We start from the raw sequence: 25598 nt of genomic DNA on the forward strand, positions 1-25598 counted from the left end.
AAGACGAAAGAGGGGATGCCTTCCGGGGCATCCCCAAGCTTTGGCTTTTTGGTGTCCTTAGATTTACCTTGGGGTGCCTTGGGCATCCCCAAGCTTTGGCTCTTGCCACTCCTTGTTCCATAATCCATCAAATCTTTACCCAAAACTTGAAATCTTCACAACACAAAACTTAACAGAAAATCTCATGAGCTCCGTTAGCGAAAGAAAACAAAACACCACTTCAAGGTACTGTATTGAACTCATTCTTTATTTATATTGGTGTTAAACCTGCTGTATTCCAACTTCTCTATGGTTTATAAGCTCTTTTACTAGCCATAGATTCACCAAAATAAGCAAACAACACACGAAAAACAGAATCTGTTAAACACAGAATAGTATGTAGTAATCTGTAACTAACGCAAACTTCTGGAACTCAGAAAAATCTACCAAAATAGGAAGACCTAGATAAACTTTTTATTGATCTGCTGCAATTGGAATCAATATTTTATCACGTTCTGGTGATTTTTAAAAATTGTTTTCGTGAACAGAAAGTTTCTGGAATTTTCAGCAAGATCAAATAACTATCATCCGAGAAGATCCTATAGGTTTAACTTGGCACAAACACTAATTAAAACACAAAACCACATCTAACCAGATGCTAGATCAAAGATTTATTCCTAAACAGAAGCAAAAAACTAAAAACTAAAAATAAAATTGGGTTGCCTCCCAACAAGCGCTATCGTTTAACGCCCTTAGCTAGGCATAAAAGCGAGGATAGATCTAGGTATTTCCATCTTTGGTAGGCAGTTCTTCAATAAGGCACCTATGACCCCTAGGAGTTTCTTTCTTTTTATTAATTATCAACCTTCTAGGCACGAAATCGAGAAAATCATTTGTAGCAAACGGTTCCTTAATGATAGCAAAAAGATGGGGATGAACACTTATTGATTTGAGATCCGCAATTTCCTTACTAGAGGATTCACCCTTATTTTTAGGAACACACATAAACTTGGAAATTTTGGTAGGAGGATTTGGAGTATTCTTCATGGAAGAAAAAGCGGTTCCCAAGTTGGTAATGATACCCTCAAGCTTATCGATTCTAGTGGAATCTTGATCTATTCTTTCATTAACTATGGGTTCCTTTTCTTTAAAAAATTTCAACGTGACTCCTACCTTAGATCCATATTGGGTAATTTGGTTGTGGATCTTTTTATCCAAATTCTCAATCAACTCTACGGTAGCAACTTTATTTTCAATAATTTCAAGTCTTTGCATCACATGCTCCAAAGTTAACATAGTTCCATTAACCAAAAGAGGTGGAGAGCCAAACAAATCTGTAATAGGATTGTAAGAATCAAAAGTATGGCTACCCAAGAAATTCCCTCCGGTAATGGTATCAAGAATATATCTATTCCAAGGCGTGACGCCTACATAAAATTTGCGAAGAAGTACGGAAGTAGATTGCTTTCTAGTAGATTTATTTTGAGCGTTGCAAATTCTATACCAAGCATCTCTTAAATTTTCTCCTTCCCTTTGTTTAAAATTGATAACTTCATTCTCGGGAGACAAAGGAGTAGATAAATGACTGGCCATGACGACAAGTGAGCGGAAAAGAGGCGAACGGAAAGAGAGGGCAAATAAAACGGCAAGGGTGAAGTGGGGGAGAGGAAAACGAGAGGCAAATGGCAAATAATGTAATGCGAGGGATACGAGTTTGTGATGGGTACTTGGTATGTCTTGACTTGTGCGTAGTCTCCCCGACAACGGCGCCAGAAATCCTTCTTGCTACCTCTTGAGCACTACGCTGGTTTTCCCTTGAAGAGGAAAGGGTGATGCAGTAAAGTATCGTAAGTATTTCCCTCAGTTTTTGAGAACCAAGGTATCAATCCAGTAGGAGGCCACGCTCGAGTCCCACGCACCTACACAAACAAATAAGAACCTCACAACCAATGCGATAAAGGGGTTGTCAATCCCTTCACGGTCACTTACGAGAGTGAGATCTGATAGAGATAATAAGATAATATTTCTGGTACTTTTATGATAAAGAGTAAAAGTAAAGAAAGCAAAATAAACGAAGATAGAAATAGCTTGTTGTTGGGGGATTAATATGATGGAAAATAGACCCAAGGACCATAGGTTTCACTAGTGGCTTCTCTCAAGATAGCATAAGTATTACGGTGGGTAAACGAATTACTGTCGAGCAATTGATAGAATTGAGCATAGTTATGAGAATATCTAGGTATGATCATGTATATAGGCATCACGTCCGTGACAAGTAGACCAAAACGATTCTGCATCTACTACTATTACTCCACACGTCGACCGCTATCGAGCATGCATCTAGAGTATTAAGTTCATAAGAACAGGGTAACGCTTTAAGCAAGATGACATGATGCAGAGGGCTAAACTCATGCAATATGATATAAACCCCATCTTTTTATCCTCGATGGCAACAATACAATACGTGCCTTGCTTCCCCTGCTGTCACTGGGAAAGGACACTGCAAGATTGAACCCAAAGCTAAGCACTTCTCCCATTGCAAGAAAGATCAATCTAGTAGGACAAACCAAACTGATAATTCGAAGAGACTTGCAAAGATAACCAATCATACATAAAAGAATTCAGAGGAGATTCAAATATTGTTCATAGATAATCTTGATCATAAACCCACAATTCATCCGATCTCGACAAACACACAGCAAAAAGAAGAGTTACATCAAATAGATCTCCAAGAGAATCGAGGAGAACTTTGTATTGAGATCCAAAGAGAGAGAAGAAGCCATCTAGTTAATAACTATGGACCCGAAGGTCTGAGGTAAAATACTCACACATCATCGGAGAGGCTATGGTGTTGATGTAGAAGCCCTCCGTGATCAATGCCCCCTCCGGCAGGACGCCGGAAAAGGCCCCAAGATGGGATCTCACGGGTACAGAAGGTTGCGGCGGTGGAATTAGGATTTTGTGGTGCTCCTAATGGTTTGGGGGTACGTAAGTATATATAGGAGGAAGAAGTAGGTCAGTGGAGCCACGAGGGGCCCACGAGGGTGGAGGGCGCGCCCAGGGGGGTAGGCGCGCCCCCTGCCTCGTGGCCTCCTCGGTGATTTCTTGACGTCCACTCCAAGTCCTCTGGATCACGTTTGTTCTGAAAATCACGTCCCCGAAGGTTTCATTCCGTTTGGACTCCGTTTGATATTCCTTTCCTTCGAAACACTGAATAGGCAAAAAAAACGACAATTTGGGCTGGGCCTCCGGTTAATAGGTTAGTCCCAAAAATAATATAAAAGTGTATAAATAAGCCCAAAACAGAATATATAATAGCATGGAGCAATAAAAAATTATAGATACGTTGGAGACGTATCACATTGCAAGGCGGGTTCCCCTTTCCGAACTCCAAGATAGTCTGCGGACATGAAGATTGTATCCGGACCTGTAACACACACCACACACAACCGCAGAGAGAATATAATACTCCCCGAGTCCAATCCGCTGACAACTTTTTACAACGTGACATCACGTCTGCCCGGTCATAATTTCGGACCGTTTTGTTCTGCCGTTCCACGTTTCGAGACGCGGTTGCCATTGGCACGTCTTGTCGAAGCAGAGATCGTGTCCCCTTATTGCGGGAGTCTCATCAATACGGGTATGGGTAACCCAACCGTGCCGTTAACACAACCCTTGGGAATAGGCGAGTTTTAGGGCGAGTGGGGAGGCGTTTGGCATTCGCGGCCTTTATAAGGGGATAAGGATTCGTCCTCATTCACCTACGCCTTCTCCTTCCTCTGCCCATCCATTCTTGAGCTCTAGCGCCCAAGCTCTAGCTTTCCCCGCCCGAGAAAACACTCCAACCATGTCCGGATCCGGAGCTGGAGGCAAGTGGATGGCCTCCTCAGTTAAGAAGAGAGATATCAAGAAACTCCGAGAGGCCGGATACCTGGCCAAGGAGATCGTCCACCGACTCCCGGTCAAGGGACAGATCATCCCTACCCCCGAGCCTCATGATAGGGTGGTGTTCCTCGCACATTTCGTCCGGGGGCTGGGATTCCCTCTCCACCCGTTTGTCCGCGGACTGATGTTTTACTACGGGCTAGACTTCCATGATCTAGCCCCCAACTTTATCCTCAACATCTCGGCATTTATAGTCGTGTGCGAGGCCTTTCTCCGTATCCCGCCTCACTTCGGCCTGTGGCTGAAGACCTTCAATGTGAAGCCTAAGGTGGTGAGCGGTCAACAAGCAGAGTGCGGAGGCGCCATGGTGGGCAAGATGCCCAATGTCACCTGGCTCGAAGGCTCCTTTGTGGAGACGGTGAAGGGGTGGCAGTCGGGGTGGTTCTACATCACCGAGCCACGCGATACCGACTGGGCGGCGGCCCCCGAAATTCCGATCCGGAGTTCCGATGCGGCTCACCTCTTGGCAAGAGAAGGGCCTAACCTGGGGTTCTTCGAACGAGCTGACTGGGCTCCAGACGTGCGTCCAGAACATGATAACTAAGAAAATCAAACTTGTCAACATGGTCCAGGTTATGCTCATCCATCGGATCCTTCCGTGCAACGCCGGACCTGCTATTTGTGGGAGTTCGATCCGGGCAAGCACCAGACACTGCTAGAGCTCTTCGGCACGACGCATGAAGACATCTGGAAAATGCTCTTCAAGGCCGGCGAGGCGCCACCGCCTACGACCGAGGATCGTGGGCTTAGCTTAAAGCGCCAGGCTAATTCGGTAAGCTCTTTCGTGTTTTCAAGGTATAGCCTTCACTGGCATATTTTGAGGAAGGAGTCTAAGCCTCCCTATCGATTTCTTTTAGGCCTGGACCGACATAGCGGGGCGGATTAATTGTCCAGCTCTGCTACCCGAAGATCAAGAAACCCCACTCCTAACGAAGATGCTGTTTCCGGCGCCTTATGATGTGCCAGAGAAGAAGGCCAAGAAGACGGCTAAAGGGACCAGGAGTGGCCTTCGCCAAAAGGGTGCTTCAGACATGTCATCCGAAGACGAGACTGACTCTTCGGCCGACAAAGACGACGGCGAGGGGGAGGAAGAAAGTGGCTCCCCCCTGAGGGGGAAGGAATAAAAGGGGGGCCGCCACAAATATGGAGGCGAAGGCGCCCAAGAGGGGGAAGGGCTCCCTTGCGGATAACTCCGCGTGGGACGTCGATAGCAGTCCGGAGCGAATGCCCCAGACCAAGCCTCGGGCCGCCTCGTAAGTACCCCAAATCTTATCTGCATCAGATGCCTGGCCTTTCCGCTTTGTAATATTAATATGTTTAAACCGTGCCATTGTAGTCCGGCCCGCGATAGCTCCCCGCTATCCTCAACAGAGGGTTCGCTAGACTCAAAGGAGATGGCTAGCATGTCACCACCGCCCGCTCACTCTGTCTCGCCCAAGGGTGATGACGAGGTGGTGTCCCAAAGGACCTTCCCAGAGCGGGGGGAGGTTCCGGAGATCGTCAGGGTGGCGCCCCAGGATGACTCCTCGGCCGCCGGACACATGGGGAAAAAGCCCCCATGGGGACTGGTGATGGGGGCCAAGTTCCATTCGGCCCTCAGCCGGATACCATTCCGGAGACCTACACGGCTCCGGAGTTCAGCGAACGGCCTTCCCCGAAAGGAGGAGGTGTGCCTGTTCCGCCGATGACCTCTGTCCAACCAGAGGCACCGGATAATCTGCTGGAAGCGCTGGGAGGCGCCTCCATTGTGGATGAACACCGTGCCCTTATGGGTACGGTGATCGAAAAGGTTCAATCCGCCAAAAGCGGACTGACCGAGGCCTGCGCTAGCCTTTTAACGGGCTTTGAGGTAATAATCGTAGAAAGAATATCAGAGTGTAGACAGTAGCCCCTGATGCTCTGTTCGGTGTTCGGAAAGAAAAAGCCAAACCAAGGATCAAAACAATTTTGGCAGGAGTCTAACATAATATGTCTATGTGAATGAGCAGGCGTCGCTGCTGGCTGCTGCCGCTCATACTGCGGAGGTCTCCGGCCTGAAGTAGAGCCTGGAGCGGGCCAACGAAGAGCTCGGCCTCGTAAAGAAGCAGCTGGAGGACAGCCAAGGTATGCAGTAACCTGCGCGTATATTTTAGGAAGAATGAATGTTTCGTGCGGACTAAAGCGTCATGAACTTTGTTAGGGGCCACGACCGAGGTGGCGGCCCTCAAGAAGGCATTAGCTGAGGCCGAGGACAGAGCGGCCAAGGAGCGCGCCGCATGCGAGAAGCACAAGGCCCGGGTCGACGAGGTCTAGCAAGAGCTCCAGGACGCCGTCAAGAAGTACGAGTCATTGGAGCGTGATTCTAAGACGCAAGCGTCCGAACTTGTGAAGGCCCGCCAGAGCGCACGAGATGCCCGAGCCGAAGCCCAGAGCGCCCTCCAGGAAATCCAGGCGGCCCGGAAGATCGCGGCGGGTAAGGCTTTCATTATGCAAAGCAAGTCCGTGAAGGAAACATTCCTTTTACTTACCCGAATTTGGAGCTCTCCAGGGGCGTTTGCGGATTTGCCGCGCAGCATATCGGATGCTGCCGAGTTCTATCGAGCCGAAGAAGGGAGTTCTTCGGAGAAACTGTTCTGGTCTCAATACCTCGGACCAGAGAACATCCGGTGCCCTTCAGCGACCAGCTGAAACAGCTGGTCGAGCTACACAAGGCGACCGAGCTACCCATGAAGGACCTAATAGTCCAGCTATGGCCTGCCGAGCCTATGCCCAGCAGCTACTTTGGACTTGTGAAGCGGCTTGTTAGTGCCTGCCCGCGGCTTGAAGTCATAAAGCGGTCGGTCTACATTGAAGGTGCACGGATGGCCTTCGCCCGTGTCAAGATGCACTGGGTGAAGATGGATGCCAAGAAGCTGATGACCGAAGGGCCGCCTGAGGGCAAGGAGCACCGCCGACCCGAGCTATATTTTGATGGTGTCCTGGAGGGATCCCGCCTTGTGGCGGAGTAGTGTGCGAAGGATGTTATATTCCCATGAAAACATTCATGTTATCCTGTCTTGTAACATGAAACAAGGTCGTTATGTAATATAACGCTTGTGACTCTTAAAATTTTACCTCATGTGCGACCATTTATGTAATATGAGGGTTAACCAGTCGTCGGCTTCTACCCCCATGTAGACACTACGGGGGTGTTCGGGATAAATCTAAACACTCTTTACTCCACATCCTGGTCCTTAAAGGAGGTGTTTAGCGCAACGAACAAGGCAATCGGACTATACGGCTTTTATTGCCCTCACGTAGCGATAGGGTTTGACGATAAGAATCTTGGCGAAGCCCCTGGTATTCGGAAGACCGAGCTAGGGGAGCTATACACGCCTGATCGGATAAAAAACCGATTCCTCGCATAAAGCGGAAAAAAGCTTTAAGGATTTGAAACCTCTCGAACAGCTGACCGGCTCTCGCTGCATCATGACAGTCAGTTTTCGGCTTTCTCTACTGAGGTGCTCGTCCAGAAGAACCGGGGCACAATCGCAGTAGTTCTCCCTTTACTACCCTAGCCGATATAGCGGAACGTAAGATAGTAAGCACAGGAGCCGGGCAACCCAACTATTGATCAAAGACATGATTCGGAGCCGATGCATATAATGCTATAAGTTCGGGGTGCCGAACCGTACTATAAAAAGTGTTCGGACTTTGTTGCCGTACCGCGGGGCGTGATGAAGCCCCTGGCGAATTGATACGTACCAGAGTGTACGGGTTCGATGAGTAATAAATACAAAGGCAAGGAGAAAATCAAGTAATAAGCTGATGCTACCATTTATTTACCATTGTAATGTGATTAATACGTCGAGGCGTACTTGTACAAGAAATGCGATAAGCAAGTAAGGCTATTTAACGTGCCATGACCAAGAGTGAGCTGCGTGCGGGTATGTAAAACAGGTATAGAAATCGTTAGCAGAGACCACCTGGGGATTCCCTTGTACGCCAAAGCTCCTTCCCTCCTTGGTGTTTTTATCCTTTGACAGGATCAGTGGTCGGGCAGTCGAAGAAGGCCTATGTAAAATAAACCTGACAAAGGAAAAAGGAAATATTGACAGTATATGTGTGTCCGGGATCGGTCGAGCCGAACTGTGGACCACAAGCTAGCTGTGCCTCCGTCGATGCCCATGGGATTTCTAGTGCGTAATTATGTACGCGTGGTACTAATGCTCCTGCCTGATCGGGGCTAGGACGGAGGCCAAATTGCTAATCGAGCTCTTGACGAGCCGAGCTGTCCTGTTGCAGCGTAGTCCGGACCTTCTTGACGGTGTCCAGGGGCTCGGCAGCTAGATTACGGTTCTGCTTGAGAAGGCCATTTTGTACTTCTGCTGCTAGGGCGGCGGTGTGCTCCTCCGTACGGAGGGAGCGTTCCGTATTTCCGTTGACCGTAATGACTCCGCGTGGACCAGGCATCTTGAGCTTAAGATAGGCATAGTGTGGCAGTGCATTGAATTGAGAGAATGCGGTTCGTCCGAGCAGTGCGTGATAGCCGCTGCGAAAGGGACGATATCGAAGATTAACTCCTTGCTTCGGAAGTTATCCGGAGATCCGAAGACAACTTCTAATGTGATTGAGCCCGTATAGCAGGCCTCTACGCCTGGTATGACTCCCTTAAAGGTAGTCCTTGTAGGTTTGATCCATGATGGGTTAAGACCCATTTTGCGTATTGTGTCCTGATAGAGCAGATTGAGGCTGCTGCCACCGTCCATGAGGACTCGCGTTAGGTGGAACCCGTCGATGATTGGGTCTAGGACTAGTGCGGCTGATCCGCCATGCCGGATACTGGTCGGATGATCCCGACGATCAAAAGTGATCGGGCATGATGACCATGGGTTGAATTTTGGGGCGACTGGCTCTATCGCATAAACGTCCCTTAGTGCGCGCTTGCGCTCCCTTTTGGGGATGTGTGTAGCATATATCATGTTCACCGTTTTGACTTGAGGGGGAAACTTCTTCTGTCCCCCTGTGGTTGGCTGCAGGGGCTCCTCGTCATCGTCCTCGCTCTTCGATCCCTTTTCCTTATTCTCGGCGTTTAACTTGCCAGCTTGCTTAAAAACCCAACAATCTCTGTTAGTATGATTGGCTGGTTTGTGCGGGGTGCCATGAATTTGGCACGGGCGCTCAAGTATGCGGTCCATGCTAGATGGTCCCTGATTGTTTTTTTGATACGACTTTTTCCACTGACCGGACTTGGAGCCACTAAATCCGGCGTTTACAGCAGTTTCCTCGGTGCTATCGCCATTGCTTCGGCGTTTGTGTCTGCTATGTCGGAGCTTGGTGTTGCTGTTTTTGGCCTCGGAGGGGCCTGCCTCGCTGGCCGTATTTTTACTACGAGCTAGCCAGCTATCCTCACCCACACAAAAGCGGGTCATGAGGGCCGTGAGGGCGGCCATAGATTTCGGCTTTTCTTGGCCGAGGTGGCGGGCGAGCCATTCGTCGCGGATGCTATGTTTAAAGGCCGCTAAGGCTTCGGCATCCGGACAGTCGACGATCTGGTTCTTTTTAGTTAGGAACCTAGTCCAGAACTTCCTGGCTGACTCCCTGGGCTATTGAACTATGTGACTTAAGTCATCGGCGTCTGGCGGCCGAACATATGTACCTTGGAAGTTGTCAAGAAAGGCTTCTTCCAAGTCCTCCCAGCTGCTGATGGAATTTTCAGGCAGGCTGTTTAACCAGTGCCGAGCTGGCCCTTTGAGTTTTAGTGGGAGGTATTTGATAGCATGGAGGTCATCTCTGTGGGCCATGTGAATGTGAAGAATAAAATCCTCGATCCATACCGCGGGATCGGTTGTTCCGTCGTATGATTCAATATTGACGGGTTTGAACCCTTCGGGGAATTCATGGTCCATTACTTCATCAGCGAAGCAAAGAGGGTGTGCGGCGCCTCTATATCGAGCCGCGCCGCGACGTAGCTCCAATGGAGTCCGTCTGTGGTTATCGGCTCGAGCGTGACTAGGTTTGTCACGTCCGAATAGGTAGCCATCATCGTGTGCCGAGGCACGTCCTCGCGATCCGTAGATCGATCTTGTATGTCCTGCTCTACTGCCCAGGGTTTGCCGGAGGTCGTATGTATGACCCCGAACTGTTTTGTCTCTATTTTTCCATGGCGGCGGGGCAGGCTGTTCGGCTTGAATTGCCGCTCTATCCCGACCACGAGGTGGTCGATCCGCCACACTGTCCTGACCGCGTAGTGTTCGGTCGGCTGCGTTACGCGAGGGAGGTCTGGGCTCCGGTGCCTCTTCATCAAACTGAGGTAGCAACCTTCGCTTTGGGTAACTCTTGGCTGGGCGTCTGAGGCCGTATTCTTTGGCTGCCAGGACATCAGTCCATCTGTCGACGAGCAGATCTTGGTCAGCTTGAAGCTGCTGTTTCTTTTTCAGGCTCCTTGCGGTGGCTATTAGCTGGCGCTTGAAGTGCTCCTGCTCCAGGGGTTCCTCAGGCACGATGAAGTCTTCGTTGCCGAGGCTCACCTCCTCCTCGGAGGGCGGACGGTAACTACCGTCCTCCGAGTCTTCTTCTATGGCCTGTTCGTCAGGGCTGGCGTGCCCTGTTTCCCGATTGTCTCGTTCGGCAGTTTGTTCATCGGGTTCTTCTGTGTCTTCGGCACCATCCGGAGTGTTGTCGTCTCCTGTGCTGGTGTTGCTATCCCTGCTGCGGCGGGATTTAGAGCAGCGCCGCTGACGCCGGCGCTTTGGTTGTGTTTTAGGTGGGTCCTCCTTTGCTGGGTTTTCCTTGTCATCGCCGCTATTATTTTTCGGCGTATCTACCATGTAGACGTCATATGAGGAAGTGGCCATCCATCGTCCGGTGAACGACGGGTTTTGGGCCTCTTCGTCTCCGACATCGTCATCTATACCGTCGATGTCTTCGGAGTCATAGTCAAGCATGTCAGTTAAGTCTTCGACAGTGGCTATGAAGTGGGTGGTGGGTGGGAGGCGAAATTCTCCCCCATCATCAGCCTCTGGCTCGAACCGGACATAATTCGGCTGTGAGTCCCCCGCCAAGGACAGATTTCTTAACGAATTTAGCACATCGCCCAAGGGCGAATGCTGGAAGATGTCTGCGGCGCTAAACTCAAAGATCGATAAGCGATCCAGGTCGGCGTCCGCGGATGCACATGGCTCAGAATTTTTGACCAGAGACGAGTCCAGAGTTCCGGTGACAAAGACGTCGTGTGACCTTAGGTCTGTGCTCGGCTCCAACGCCGTGGAATCTGCGGCCTCCGCGGTGGGGTTGAGGCTCCCATCCTTGGTCGGCGCAATATGCTCCGGATCTACGGCCAGAGCAGTTACAGGAGCAATCTCCTGGATGCGGCTCGATGAAAAATTTAGGTCATGTTCATCGGGGTGAGTAGGAGCGGTCGCCGCGGTCTCGAATCCGGCGAAGATCAAATCTCCACGGATGTCCGCGACGTAATTCAAGCTCCCAAATCTGACCTGATGGCCAGGGGCATAGCTGTCGATCTGCTCCTGGTGGCCGAGCGAGTTGGCCCGCAGTACGAAGCCGCCGAACACGAAGATCTGTCTGGGGAGGAAGGTTTCCCCTTGGACAGCATTGTTGTTGACGATTGAAGGGGCCATCAAACCTTTTGGGGACGGCATAGTGGAACCCTCAATGAAAGCACCAATGTCAGTGTCAAAACCGGCGGATCTCGGGTAGGGGGTCCCGAACTATGCGTCTAAGGTCGATGGTAACAGGAGACAGGGGACAAGATGTTTACCCAGGTTCGGGCCCTCTCTATGGAGGTAATACCCTACTTCCTGCTTGATTGATCTTGATGAATATGAGTATTACAAGAGTTGATCTACGACGAGATCGTAATGGCTAAACCCTAGAAGTCTAGCATGTATGACTATGGTAATGAGCCTCTATCTCTTCCGGACTAAGTCCTCCAGTTTATATAGACACCGGGAGGATCTAGTGTTACACAAGGTCGGTTACAAAGAAAGGAATCTTCATATTCGATCGCCAAGCTTGCCTTCCACGCCAAGGAGAGTCCCATCCGGACACAGGTGTAGTCTTCAGTCTTCGCATCTTCACAGCCCATCAGTCCAGCCCATGGCAACAGGCCGGACGCCCGAGGAACCCTTAATCCAGGACTCCCTCAGCGGTGGATCGGAGCAGAGGAAGAATACCACCGGACTCCATCACCGGCGGCGGCGGATCGGAGCAGAGGAAGAAGACTACCAGACTCTATCAATGGCGGTAAGCACTTCTCTCTCTTCGACATGCATGCTACATTCGATCCACGGCGATAGATTCAATCCACGGCGGAGGGGAATGGGGAATAGAGGTAGATAAGCATAGGGGGATAAGGGGTGGACAACGGACACCAGCTGACCGCGGCAGCCATCACCGGCGTGCGGAGCTGCTGGTCGAGCCGCTGGCCTTCATCTTCTTCTTCATCACCGTGCGGGCCGGCGGGTCGTCGTCGTCGTCCTCGGCGGAGTCGAGGTCGATCTTCCAGGTAAAACGGCCTGGCTCCGGCGCCCTCGCTGGCATGTGCACCGCTTCTTGTTCCTCGCCCTTAGGCTCCCCGCCGATGACCGCCGGCGGCGCGATAGCCGTCTCCCAGTACACTGCGGCACGACGGTCATTAGGAGCCCAGTAGGTCTTGTACTTGCACCACTTCTTCCTCTTTTTAGCGTCGTCGGAGACGGCCTGATTCATGGCCCAGTGAATGATGTCAACTGCCATCGCGCCCTTCGCTGGGTCAGGAATCAGCGTCTTCAGCTCTTCTTTAGTGGCCTTCATGAGCACTGCATTAGATTCGTTCTGCATGTCCGACATGGAGCCGAAGTTCGAGCACACCTCCATGGTGTTCTCGAACTTGGTGCTATCACCAGCCGACCACCAGAGGAAGAAGGCCCTCCGGCCAATACCCCAAGGGAAGGGGTTGGCGTTGGAGCTGGAGCTAGAGCACATGGCGATGGGGAGGAGGAAGATTGACAGTGAGAGAAGAAAGGGGGTGGGTAAGTAGTGGTAGGCAGGGTGAGTAAATATAGGAGGGATGGAGAGGAGGAGAAGAGTGACAGTCATGCCGTTTTAACTACAAGCTCTTCAATTAGCCATGAACTCTGTGCTGTGCGTGACTCCATGAATTGTGTGCAGATCGAGAAGAGCAATGAGATGGGCTCGGAGGTGCTCCCGGCCGTTGACAACAAGGGCAAGCAGCCCCTGCACCCAATGCCCGACGAGGTTGTGCTGCCGCCCACCGCCAAGGAAGACCCGAAGACGCCTGAGGGTGGCGACGACGAGGTCATGGAGGAGGCCCCCAGCAACAAGCGCCGCAACTACGGCCACTGCCATCAGGAGGATGGCCCAACTCACTTCTGCAAGGTCATCCTTGCACCGAAGCTTGAGTGCATCCCCATGCCCCTTCACCAAGCACTTTGTCGCGGTGCCGATGGAGTTCAAGCTCAGGAACAACACCGACTGCTCCTGGAAGGTGACGGTCAAGCTGATGAACGGCAGGGTGACCCTGGATCAGGGTTGGGCCACCTACGCAGCCGTTCATCAGATCAAGATCGGCTACATGGTGACGTTCAAGCTCCTCACTCCCGACACCCTCAAGGTCATCATCTTTGACGACGATGGCATTGAGGTCGTCAACAAGTGCGGGAAGCACGACGAAGCCTTCACCGCCAAGGAGTAGGGCCGGGCCACCTCTTTCCAGCGTACTATCGAGTCTGCTTTGAACATGTTTATGGTTTATGCGTTGAACTGTTATGAAGTGTGGTACTGCTTATATCTGAATTATGCTAGTTGATGCTCTGTTTATACTCTGTTGTGCTTATGATGTGTGCTGCCGAAGTGTGGTGGTAACCTCACCAACTAGCCAAAGAGGTTACCACACACCAGGCGTTGCATACAACCAAACACCATGCCTTGGGTTTGTCCACTAACATGCAGGCAACCAAACACCAGGCAGTGTGGTTCTGCCCATGCAGGCAACCAAACAACATGCAGATGGTGCATTTGAGGCTGCATTTGCATAGCTAGGTTGGGTGGAGAAGTGTATGCAATGCGGGTACGGTAGCGCACGGCAACCAAACACGCCCGAGGTGTCGAGATGCATGCCTGAGCGGGTTAGTCCCATGATCTGACCGGTGGCCCCCGCCCACCGGTATGCGCATGTACGACTGTCCCAGTTTTTTCTATTCCACACACTTGAGGCGTGTTTGGTTGCAGTAGTGAATAGTACCTGCATTGTATACACATCTCAACCCAGCCCGACTCTAGAAAAACAGTCTCATATGCGACATCTGCAGATTGTTTGGTTGCCTGCATATGGACTTCCTGCATTAGGGGTTTAACTTTGACACTTTGTTTGGTTGCCTGCATTGTCTCGGCGCATGCAACTACACGCTATTTGGTTGCCCGCATGGGGTATGATTAAGAGCTAGCACTTGCACTTAGCACACAGGGTTAAGAGCTAGCAGAGGAAGGGGGAGAAGAAATGCAGTGTGCGTCAGACCATGGCGACTGCGGTGGATAGTGGCCGTGGCGCCGTGTCCGACATGACGAGCATGGAGTCGTGGGCGAGCGACACCATCGGCGGCACGGTGAGCGACACTGTTGGCGAACTAGTTGCGGTGCTCGCGCAAAGATAGTGGACAGAGGAGGAGAATGAAGTGCTCGCGGCATGGTATCGTCCGTGCAGTAGGACGAGAGAGGAGGCCGAGATGATCGACGCTGGAAACGACTCCAGTGTAGTGGGACGAGAGAGGAGGCCGAGAGAAGGCCAAGATGATCGACCCCATCGGTGACAGAGAACAGAGGAGAAGAACCCCGTCAGTGTGCGCGCCATATGGCGGCTTAACTGCAGTAGGATCATGGAGAGCAGGCCGAGATGAACGACGGTGACGATGATGCTACCGCAGCAAGATGCGAGAGAGGTGACCGAGAGAAACCATGCCGGCTAGAGGAATGATTAAGCGGTGTCTTAAATCACAGCACACATATCCATATGTACAGCCATGAAAAATATGTAGATCTTCTCGTCTATGATTGTCAAAACAGGAAACTTGCAACACGAATGTTGTGCGGAACTGCGAGAGTAGGCTTCTGGTCAAAGGAAATTTCAAACGATCAATCGTGCGCGAGGAATCTGACAAAATTCGTCCAAAATAGCTGCAAACGGTAACAAGAAATTGAGCATATACGTTCGACGAAACTACAAACCGATCGCCTGAATGGAACCGTAGTATCGATGTGCATCTTTTTCTTGTAGAGCTTACCTCGAATCGAAACACCGTTGTGTAGATTAGAGGGACAAGGGAGAGAGCAGAATAGATAGGAGGTTACTCGAGGTTGAAAAAGACACCACTTAATCACCTCGCATCCCTCCCGTTTCTCCTCGTGCAAGGGTCCGCTCGCTGCGCTTCCGCTCGGTCTGACTCGAGAGATACTGCCGATTCGGCAATTTCCAGCGGGCCTCCTCCTTAACACTATCCTTTATCCTTTCAGTCCATTGGTCCTTTAGATCAATTTCGGAATTCTCCCCCATTAATCGTTATGCTCAATAGCTTCTGTCATTCTCCACACAAACAATGTACCAAAGTAAGGTGTTATAATAGCCAATGAGATGACATTGAACCTCAATCCTTATAGTACACGTCCTACTTCGAAATGGTAAACTTATTACTTTATGAGAGGTGGTTCATATTAGACTATTAGTGGTCCCACAATTCCAGGATGCAGAAGCTTCCAATAATCCTATTCCTATGTGGGCTACATGCTCACGGAAAATATTGGGGGATAAAGACTTTAGTGAGCGGATCGGGCAAGCATACTTGTAATACTTGTAGCTAACTATAGCGCCTAGTAGTATGTGCGAGTGACTGGCCATGTTTACGTGGATTTGTTTCGTGTACGAGTGGAACTGTGTGTGTGTACGATCGAATGCGCATGCAAGAGACGAGCCGGCCGGGTTGTGTACGTGCGGCCTGACTAATGCTTGAGCACGTCGGGGACGTCGACGGGGTACCGGTGGACGCAGGAGGCCCATGGCCCGTCGAGAGCCGCCGGCGGGCGAATGCACTCCCAGGCGGCGCTGTTGCACTTGAACCCGGAGCCGAAGCCGATCATCCACACGCGGTCGCCCTTGCGCATCCGTCCCTTGGCTTCGATGTAGGCAAGCTCGTACCACACTGAGCTGCTCGACGTGTTGCCGAAACGGTGCAGCGTCATTCTCGACGCCTCCACCTGCTCGTCCGACAGCCTCAGGCTGCGCTGGAGCTCGTCGATCACCGCGCGCCCGCCCGCGTGGATGCAGAAGTGCTCGAACGCTGTGCGGAAGTCGGGGATGTACGGCCTGATCCTGCTGCTGCCGACCACCTTGCGCGCCACGTAGGACAGCGCGAACAGCAGCTGCTCCGACGCCGGCAGGACCAGGGGCCCTATGGCCGTGATGTTCGCCCTGAGCGCGTCGCCGGCGGTGACTATCAGGTCCTTGGACAGGTTGACCCCGACGTTGCCGCGGTCGTCCTCCTCCTGGTACACGCAGCGGTACGCGCCGTCCTTGGCGCCGGTCAGCGTCCGCACGACGCGCGCGAGCCGGAACCGAGCATTGCGGCTGTTGGTGGACAGGAGCACGGCGGCGCCGCCAATGCGGAACAGGCAGTTGGGCAGGAGCATGGCGCGCTCCTTGCCCATGTAGTAGTTGGGCGTGATGGTCTCCGTGGACACCACCAGCGCGTTGGAGCCCCCAGGCGTGACCTGGAGCAGGTTCCTGGCGAGCTCCACGGAGATGAGCCCCGCGCTGCAGCCCATCCCGGCAAGGTGCACGCTGCGCACGTCCTCGCGGAGCTTGTACCGGCTGACGACCATGTCGGCGAAAGACGGCGTCGGGGCGAAGAGGCTGCAGTTGACGACGAGGATGTCGATGTCCTCCCCGGAGACATTGGTCTTGGCGAGCAGGTCGTCGATGGCGGAGAAGACGACGAGCTCGGCCTCGTCGCGGGAGGACTCGAGATCGCGTTCCGGCGGGATGTAGTGCTGCGCATCGGGGAGGCAGGTCTCCTCCCCAAGACCGGAGCGCTCGAGCAGCCGCACCATGAACCGGAGGCTGCGCTCGTCGACGCACGTGCTGGCGTGCTCCTGGAACGCGGCGAACGGGACGCGGAGGCCAGGGCTGGGGCGGAAGCATGCGTAGTCCACCATGTACACGGCGCGCGGCCGGAGCCTGAGGTAGACGGCGGCCACCGCGGCCGGGACGAACGCGGCCAGGAACACGTGCACGGGCCGGATCTCCGCCGCCTTGAGCATGAGGGGCACTGCCACGATGGGGAGCATGCTGCTCACCAGCAGCCGGTACAACGGCTTGTGCTGGGCCGAGGAGCTCATGCGGACAGTGCGTCCTGCTCTGTGTCGTCTGTGTTGGAGGTGTGTCGCCTGGCCTCACGGTGGGAAGCAATTGAGCCAATGGACCAGCCGTTGTGCACACAACAAGAACAAGTACAGTTGCATGCATTCCAAACACATGAATGTTGCGTCGTGCAGTGAACCTCTTGCGCTAGCTGGTTGTTTGCATTGCGATTTGCGAGTAGGTCTGGGCACTCCTCCGGGCCAGTGTCGTGCAGCAACCACCCGGCTACGCCTGCCGCCTTGGAAATGGAGGATTGGAGCGGATGTCAAGTTATCAACCAAATCATCTCTCAATATGTCTTTTTTCTATCAAAAAGGCCGAAGACCATATTTTAAGCAGTACAGCCCCTTAAAATCCCCGTGACCGCGATTCGCATAGCAAATCACTGCCCTATAGAAGAAAACGCCGGTGATGGCCTGTATAACACCCATGTTCTCGCCAGACGAAGTTGTGGAACACAAATCTCACACACTTACCGACGAGGTCGAGGCTAGCCAAACTTCATCTGTCAGAATTGAAGTAGGAGAACAAACGCGCACAACCACGTTGTCCGTCCAGTAGGACACCGCGACCGAGATAAACACATAAAACGCCATCTTCGACACGATTCTGCACTACTTTGGGAATGCCTAGTAGTGGCGGGATGAAAATGCCAAACAGTGGCGGGCCACGCTCTCAGGGGCGTCTGCCACTAACCTCTCACCGCTGCTAACATAGCATCAGCGACGGGTGTGTGGGTCTATTGTAGTGGCGGACGAAGTTTAGCGCCTGCCACAACAACTGTAGCTAGCAATTCCCGCATTTCTCTCTGCCCACCACAGTTGTGCATAGCAGCAGGGGCAGACACTTTTGGTGCCCGCCACCGGTAGTGATTTAGGCCTATAGAAGAATTGTTGCAGCAACATCATTTTTTGCTACGGTGGCAACATTTTAATGACGCGGTTGCAACATTTTGCACTTGATCATCACATTGCATACAAGTCAATAAAATAATTAAGAGTATTAGTGAAGGAAACATATAGTATAAGAAGTGCGGGACAACAAACATGCATGTCTCAACACATAATGAATAGTTTCACAAGTTGTTTCGGAGCAGTGTATCTACCGACTTGGCTAGTTGCTGGCAACCGATGACCGCAATATGTCCTCGACTCGGTGAAGTCGTTCTTCATCTGGCTCTGCCTAGCAGTGGAACTTCCCGTCCTCATTTACAACCTCCTTGTTGATGATTTTGGCCCACACCTTTTGGAGGTGCTCATGCTCTCTTAATAATCCCCCCTATGTCCATGTACCTCTCCATCTCCTCGGACCACTTGATGATCTGGCTATGATTACACAAATGTTGGCTTTTCTTCAAAATGTCGTCCATGATGGCCATGGCACAGTAGCCAGACCTTTGGGAGGTTTTAACATTTGGCTCTTGGTAGTAACAAGCGCTAGTGATGAACTTGAATTTTGAATGATGTGTGAGCGTTTCTTTGAATTGCTTACACTTGCATAGAGCATCATTCAGACTCTCCTTCAATATGTTCCAAAACTTTTGAGGGTCTCTCTTTGAGTCAAAGAAATAAGCTAACCCTTGCGTCGGCATTAGTGCGATTATGATATAGTGACAGTCCCTGCGAAGAAAGTACAAGAAATCAACAAGAATGAGATCATACCACAAGGTCATGTGTATGTTTTAGAATAAAGGAGTGAACGCTAAAGACTTACTTGTCGTAGTATGGCACGAGATATGTGTCCTTATGCGGATTATTCGCAATCATGCACGGGAACATATAGTCTACGATGAGGTTCTGGCTTGTTGTGGATTCCATGTTGTGACAATGCATGTAAAAAGGATCAGGTAAGGCCACATTAACATGCCAGAGTAGGAGATCTAAAGCTCGATGAAGTTTCCAACACATCATTAACTGCGGGGAGACTGCGCCGACATAGAAGATATTTGCATGGACCACCTCATTAAAAGGCAGATCAAGTGTATCGTTCGGAAACTCCACAACAAAATTATAACCCTCTATAACCTTGGTCGTGAACTCTGTGTACCTTCTTTTGACTTATCTAACACGTCTTTGCGTAGAACCTGAAGTTCGCTCGAGAGGATCCCCAACATGGAGTCTGATAGGCTCGCTTCACCGGGCTTATACACATTCCATGTGCGCCTTTCGTGGACGACAATGGGCACAAATAGTTTGTCTGTGTATGGTCTAGAATTGTCAGGCTGATCCTTCTCCAATGATGGTGGAATATCTTCGACTATGTTTGCGGCGTCGGCAAGGTTGAAAATGGGGTCAAGGTTCGCGAAGCCGGGATCACCATCATTAACAGATAATCTGCGAGTAATCTCCTCTATATCACTAAGTGGCCACTTAAGTAGGTGGCCCTGCTGGGCCACTTTTTTTAACATAATGACATCCTCTTCAGGGGGGGGAGGCAACGTCTATGATTCAAATCCCGTGATTACCTTTAGCACCTGCACCCTCTCATGTCTAGTGGACGGGCGACCCCGTGCATCATTCTATTACCATCGATAAACGGGATGACTTGCCCCTTGGCAATCCTTGTCGTCACGCCATCCACCTTGGCAAACAACCACCATGAGATATATTGCAATGATGGTGACTGTTGACTCTTACTAGACTGCCTGGCCATTTGGGGAGGACTCGGTGTGCCATGTGGAAATAGTTCAGCTAAGTTCTTTTGAACTGATGCATCTACCCTTGCATCTACCGTGAGGACTAGTTGTTCTTGCACTTTGGCTTCAATCATTTCATTAACCATGCTTTTCATTCTAGCTTTTTGAAGTTCTTTGGTTTGGAGATAAACGTCGTCCCAAGCCTACAGTTGTGAGCATGATGAGATGTGTATGTACTAGGCAAGGCAGACATACTGCTTCTAGTGGTATCACATCGTAGCCAGATAAGGGACATGACGGGGCTTTGTAATCCTCCTATAAGTGACACTTCAACAACCTAGAACCCCATAATTTCCTGGATATGCCCATCCATATTCCATGGCATGTGAGCACATATGGATCCCCATCCCTCCATGGAAAGCGAAATAAAGGCCGAAATCCTGAGCTGACAGCTTGTCCCGACCAGGTCCGCCTACCATGGGCTCCACCTGTCGGCGCAGAAGCAACATAGTCGTTTGACCAAATTGACTGTTCAGATTGGTTGGGTGTGAACTAAGCATTCACCAACTCCAATTTTTATAGAAATAGAGATAGATTTTTGCTGAGTTATTCTAGTTGAATTGAGAACCTTTTCACATGAAAATGTTTTGGATGTTCAAAAAATAAACTATGAGAAGTTGGACCTTCAAAGCCAAAGTCATACGGTACCAAGGATCCGAAGTCTTTGCTCCTAAAGGTCGTTCCACCTCACACCACCCCTCCCATGTGGCAGAGGGCAAACGTCCCTTGCCTTTGCAAAGATGTCAACGAGGATAAAATGAAGGTATTGTGCATGGAGAAGGTTGTGTTTGTCACCAAGTATTGTAAGAGGCCATTCACGCCTGGATCCAAGTGTGGAAGTAAGCGAAACTAATGTTATGTTAGCCATATTCAAACAATATAATTTTGATTTATGTATATTTCTTCATGTTATATAGAGATGCTCTTTTGAATTCATATGATTGACAAATATTTTTGCGGTCTACACCATTCCTAATCGTGCTTGATGCTATCTAGGTCCTATGAGGAGGAAGCAATGGATTTAGTTCATTTTTTCTGCCTTCACTATACCTTCCTTCTAAGATCTATAATGTGTGGACTTGGCTGAGAAATGTTTGTGCTGCACAAACTTTGTAAAAAATAATTTTAAAATTATAATAAAGTTTTTTCCTCATATATCATCGTATCTTTCAAGGTGTAGGTTCTCCCACACATTTTGTTGATTTGCTGAGATTGGCAATTTGCTCAAATTTCTTGGAGAAGTCTAGCTGAGAGGACAATTGAGAAGATAGTAAAAATTTCTCATTAAACTTCTCTTTTCCAGGCATGTTTGCAAAAGACCCATCATATGTCACAGTAAAAAAACCACCATGTTGAATGGATTGCATACATAATTTTTAGATTATTGTGAAATAGCTTCACTAGTGGACTCTGCTTCTGGCGTCACTGCCACCTACTGTATGGGTCTGACTATATCACATCTTGATGTGAGATAATTATCTCACATTTAAGTGATGTCAGCACCATGTCACAATAAATAAACCAACCCAGCTTCTTATGTCTTGTTTGTTTTGTCAGTTTCTTTTGTTGTTGTCCAGCCCACCACAAACAACCCAACGAGACAACCCCCTCCCAACTGGGCATTTATTAATGTTGATGCACAGGAAAAAAAGATAAAAGAAAAAGGCCCCAATTGCGAGTGGAGGATGGACTTGCAACTGGGGCAACTACAACTACAAAAGCCTGAGTTGTGAGTCAAGTGTAGACTTGCAAATAGAGCAAGTACAACTAGAAAGTCTCAGTTGCGAGTGGACGGCGGACTTGCAACTAGGGTAACTACAACTAGAAAGCCCCGGTTGTGAGTCGGTGGTGTACTTGTAACTGGGACAATTACAACTATAAAGCCCAGTTGCAAGACGAGGGTGGACATGCAAGTGGGGCAACTGCACTACTACAAGCCTCAACTGTGTGTCGAGGGTGTACTTGTAATTGGGGCACCTGCTACTACAAAAAAAGCCCCCAGTTGTAAGTCGATGGCTGACTTGTAACTTGGGGAACTACAATTACAATGTCAGTTGTGAGTCAACTGTGGACATGCAACTGGGGCGTCTATACTACTACAAAAGGCCCAGTTGCGAGTTGAAGGTTGACTTGCAACTAAGACAACTATACCTACAAAAATAGCCTGCGAGTCAAAGGTGGACTTGCAACTGAGGAAACTTCAAACTACAAAAAAGACCTACGAGTCAAGAGTTGACATGCAACTGGGGCAATTACAACATCATGCTCCAGTTGCGAGTCGAGGGTGGACATGCAACCGGGCAACTACACTACTACAAGCCCAATCGCGAGTTAAGTGGTCTTGCAATTGGGGCAACTACAACTTCAAAAAACTCAATGTCGAGTCGAGGGTGGACTTGCAAGGGCAACTACTACTAGAAAGCCTTAGTTGCGAGTCGATGGTGGACTTGCAACTGGGGACATTACAACTCCAAATCTCTAGTTGCGAGTCGAGGGTGGACATGCAACTGGGACAACCACACTAGTACAAGCCCCAGTTGCGAGTCGAGGGTGCACTTGCAACTGGGGCAACTACACTACTGCAAGCCCAGTTGCGAGTCGAGGGTGCACTTGCAACTGGGGCAACTACACTACTGCAAGCCCATTTGCGAGTAGATGGTGCACTTGCAATTGAGGCACCTATAACTCTAAAAAGAGCCCCCAATTGCGAGTTTAGGGTGCACTTGAAACTGGGGCAATTACAATTACAAAAGGACCAGTTGCGAGGCGATGGTTGACTCGCAACTGGGGCAACTACAACTACAAAGACCCCAGTTATGAGTCTAGGGGCGGACTTGCAACTAGGGCACCTACAATTACAAAGAGCCTAGTTGTCAGCCGGGTGTGGACCTGCAATAGGATTCAGACACCCCCCTCCCTAACACTAAAACATTCACTTGCTCTTTGTGTGATGTAAGAATTGCGGTGGATCTGAACACTACCACACATAAAAACAGATTTGTATACACCTATCTTATGCTACTCCAATCCCAGGTTTTTGATCTTCCTACCTCAAACAAAAAAACCCTAAGATGCAATGAGAAAAAAGAGGACAAAAAGGGAAGGAGCACTCACTCTACTGGCGTCCCCTACCATCTCTGCCACCTCACGTTTACCAGATCCAATCGCCCCGACTCTGGATTCACGTCACTCGAGAACGGAAGAATAGGGGACGAAGAGGAAGAGGAAAAGAGAGAGCGGCAACGGGAGCTCTCCAAATTCTAATACACAACCCAAAACAAACAACGAAGCCGGACCGCAGCACACAACTTGAGATGCGTCCTAAAAACAACTCAAAAAACGGCCCGCTCTATCTCCACCAAAGTAGAAAAAGGCCCGACGGCTGTGACAACGTGACGCGAACAATAAAAAAAAGCCGCTATCACCAGTACACGAATTTTACGAATAGACTATATCGGACCGTGGATGTGTTTTTTGTGTGCATGTGCTGTTATTTTTTTTAAGTGTGCGTGTGCTGACTATGTGCATCTTAATTATGCAAAGGTAGGGTGTGCTCATTATAATTGTATCCTCTTGATGTTCCGTTTCAAGACAATAAAATTGTCAGCAGAGCTCACAGAGGATTGTCTGCCACGAGCCACTTAATCCCACCAATCAACATTCGCCGCCAGGACCAGAAACCGTATGCGTGAAAAGCACTCGTACGTGTCTGCTGAAATCCGGGTGGCCATTAGTCAAGTGGACAGCTTGGTTGGACTAAGGCCCCGCTTGAAAGCCCCGAAAAAATCTTACAACCGTAACAAATTGCAACCGCATAATACTGGTGTCCAGTAATATATAGCAGAATACAATTTCCGCTTGTAAATTCTGTCCTTCCCCTCCGGTTCCCACGTTCCTGTAATCACGCGTCTTCTCCGCCGGCTCGGCCCGTTTTTGGGCCCGGCGATCGCAGGCCGAACCCAGCGCACTGGAGGCGCTTGGGGGCTCCGGTGCAGGGGAAAAGCACGTCTGGTCCATACCGTCAGGCAAAAAGTCAAGTCTTTCTTCCAAATTCGCGTCCCACCCCCGCGCGCTCGGCCTCCAACCGGCTGATCCCAACGCCGCCCACCGCCCGCCACCGCTAGATAGCCCATCCCCGCCGGAAAAAGAGCAGAGGTTTCGCCGAGGCAGCCCCTCCACCACCAGCTGGGCGATTTTTCCGGCGTTTCCGGCCGCGGAGGGGCAGTGTTGCGGCGGGTACGCGTGTTGGAAATATGCCCTAGAGGCAATAATAAAATGGTTATTATTATATTTCCTTGTTCATGATAATTGTCTATTGTTCATGCTATAATTGTGTTATCCGGAAATCGTCATACATGTGTGAATACATAGACCACAACATGTCCCTAGTGAGCCTCTAGTTGACTAGCTCGTTGATCAACAGATAGTCATGGTTTCCTGACTATAGACATTGGATGTCATTGATAACGGGATCACATCATTAGGAGAATGATGTGATGGACAAGACCCAATCCTAAGCATAGCACAAGATCGTGTAGTTCGTTTGCTAAGCTTTTCCAAATGTCAAGTATCATTTCCTTAGATCATGAGATTGTGCAACTCCCGGATACCGTAGGAGTGCTTTGGCTGTGCCAAACGTCACAACGTAACTGGGTGGCTATAAAGGTGCACTACGGGTATCTCCGAAAATGTCTGTCGGCTTGGCACGAATCGAGACTGGGATTTGTCACTCCGTATGACGGAGAGGTATCTCTGGGCCTACTCGGTAATGCATCATCATAATGAGCTCAATGTGACCAAGTGTTTGGTCACGGGATCATGCATTACGGTACGAGTAAAGTGACTTGCCGGTAACGAGATTGAACAAGGTATTGGGATACCAACGATCGAATCTCGGGCAAGTAACGTACCGATTGATAAAGGGAATTGTATACGGGATTGATTGAATCCTCGACATCGTGGTTCATCCGATGAGATCATCGTGGAACATGTGGGAGCCAACATGGGTATCCAGATCCCGCTGTTGGTTATTGACCGGAGAGTCGTCTCGGTCATGTCTGCATGTCTCCCGAACCCGTAGGGTCTACACACTTAAGGTTCGGTGACGCTAGGGTTGTAGAGATACTAGTATGCGGTAACCCGAAAGTTGTTTGGAGTCCCGGATGAGATCCCGGACGTCACGAGGAGTTTCGGAATGGTCCGGAGGTGAAGAATTATATATAGGAAGTCCAGTTTCGGCCACCGGGAAAGTTTCGGGGGTCACCGGTATTGTACCGGGACCACCGGAAGGGTCCCGGGGGTCCACCAGGTGGGGCCACCTATCCCGAAGGGCGCCATGGGCTGAAGTGGGAGGGGAACCAGCCCCTGGTGGGCTGGTGCGCCCCCCTTGGGCCTCCCCCTGCGCCTAGGGTTGGAAACCCTAGGGGTGGGGGGGCCCACTTGGCTTGGGGGGCAAGCCACCCCCTTGGCCGCTGCCCCCCCTTGGAGATTGCATCTCCTAGGGCCGGTGCCCCCCAGGGGCCCTATATATAGAGGGGGGAGGGGGGCCAGCAGCACCCAAGCCCTGGCGCCTCCCTCTCCCTCCCGTGACAC

General features: G+C 50.4%; 1 protein-coding gene across 1 annotated transcript; it reads right to left on the reverse strand.

Moving 5' to 3' along the window:
• Positions 1-15510: 15510 nt before the first annotated feature.
• Positions 15511-17394, reverse strand: LOC123176447 (3-ketoacyl-CoA synthase 6-like). Its single transcript, XM_044590648.1, has one exon. It carries the CDS (start codon positions 17287-17289, stop codon positions 15895-15897), a length of 1395 nt encoding a protein of 464 aa, XP_044446583.1. The 5' UTR covers positions 17290-17394; the 3' UTR covers positions 15511-15894.
• Between the last annotated feature and the right edge of the window lie 8204 nt (positions 17395-25598).

The sequence above is a fragment of the Triticum aestivum genome, chromosome 1D (genome assembly GCF_018294505.1).
Source record: "Triticum aestivum cultivar Chinese Spring chromosome 1D, IWGSC CS RefSeq v2.1, whole genome shotgun sequence".
Classification (NCBI taxonomy): domain Eukaryota; kingdom Viridiplantae; phylum Streptophyta; class Magnoliopsida; order Poales; family Poaceae; genus Triticum; species Triticum aestivum.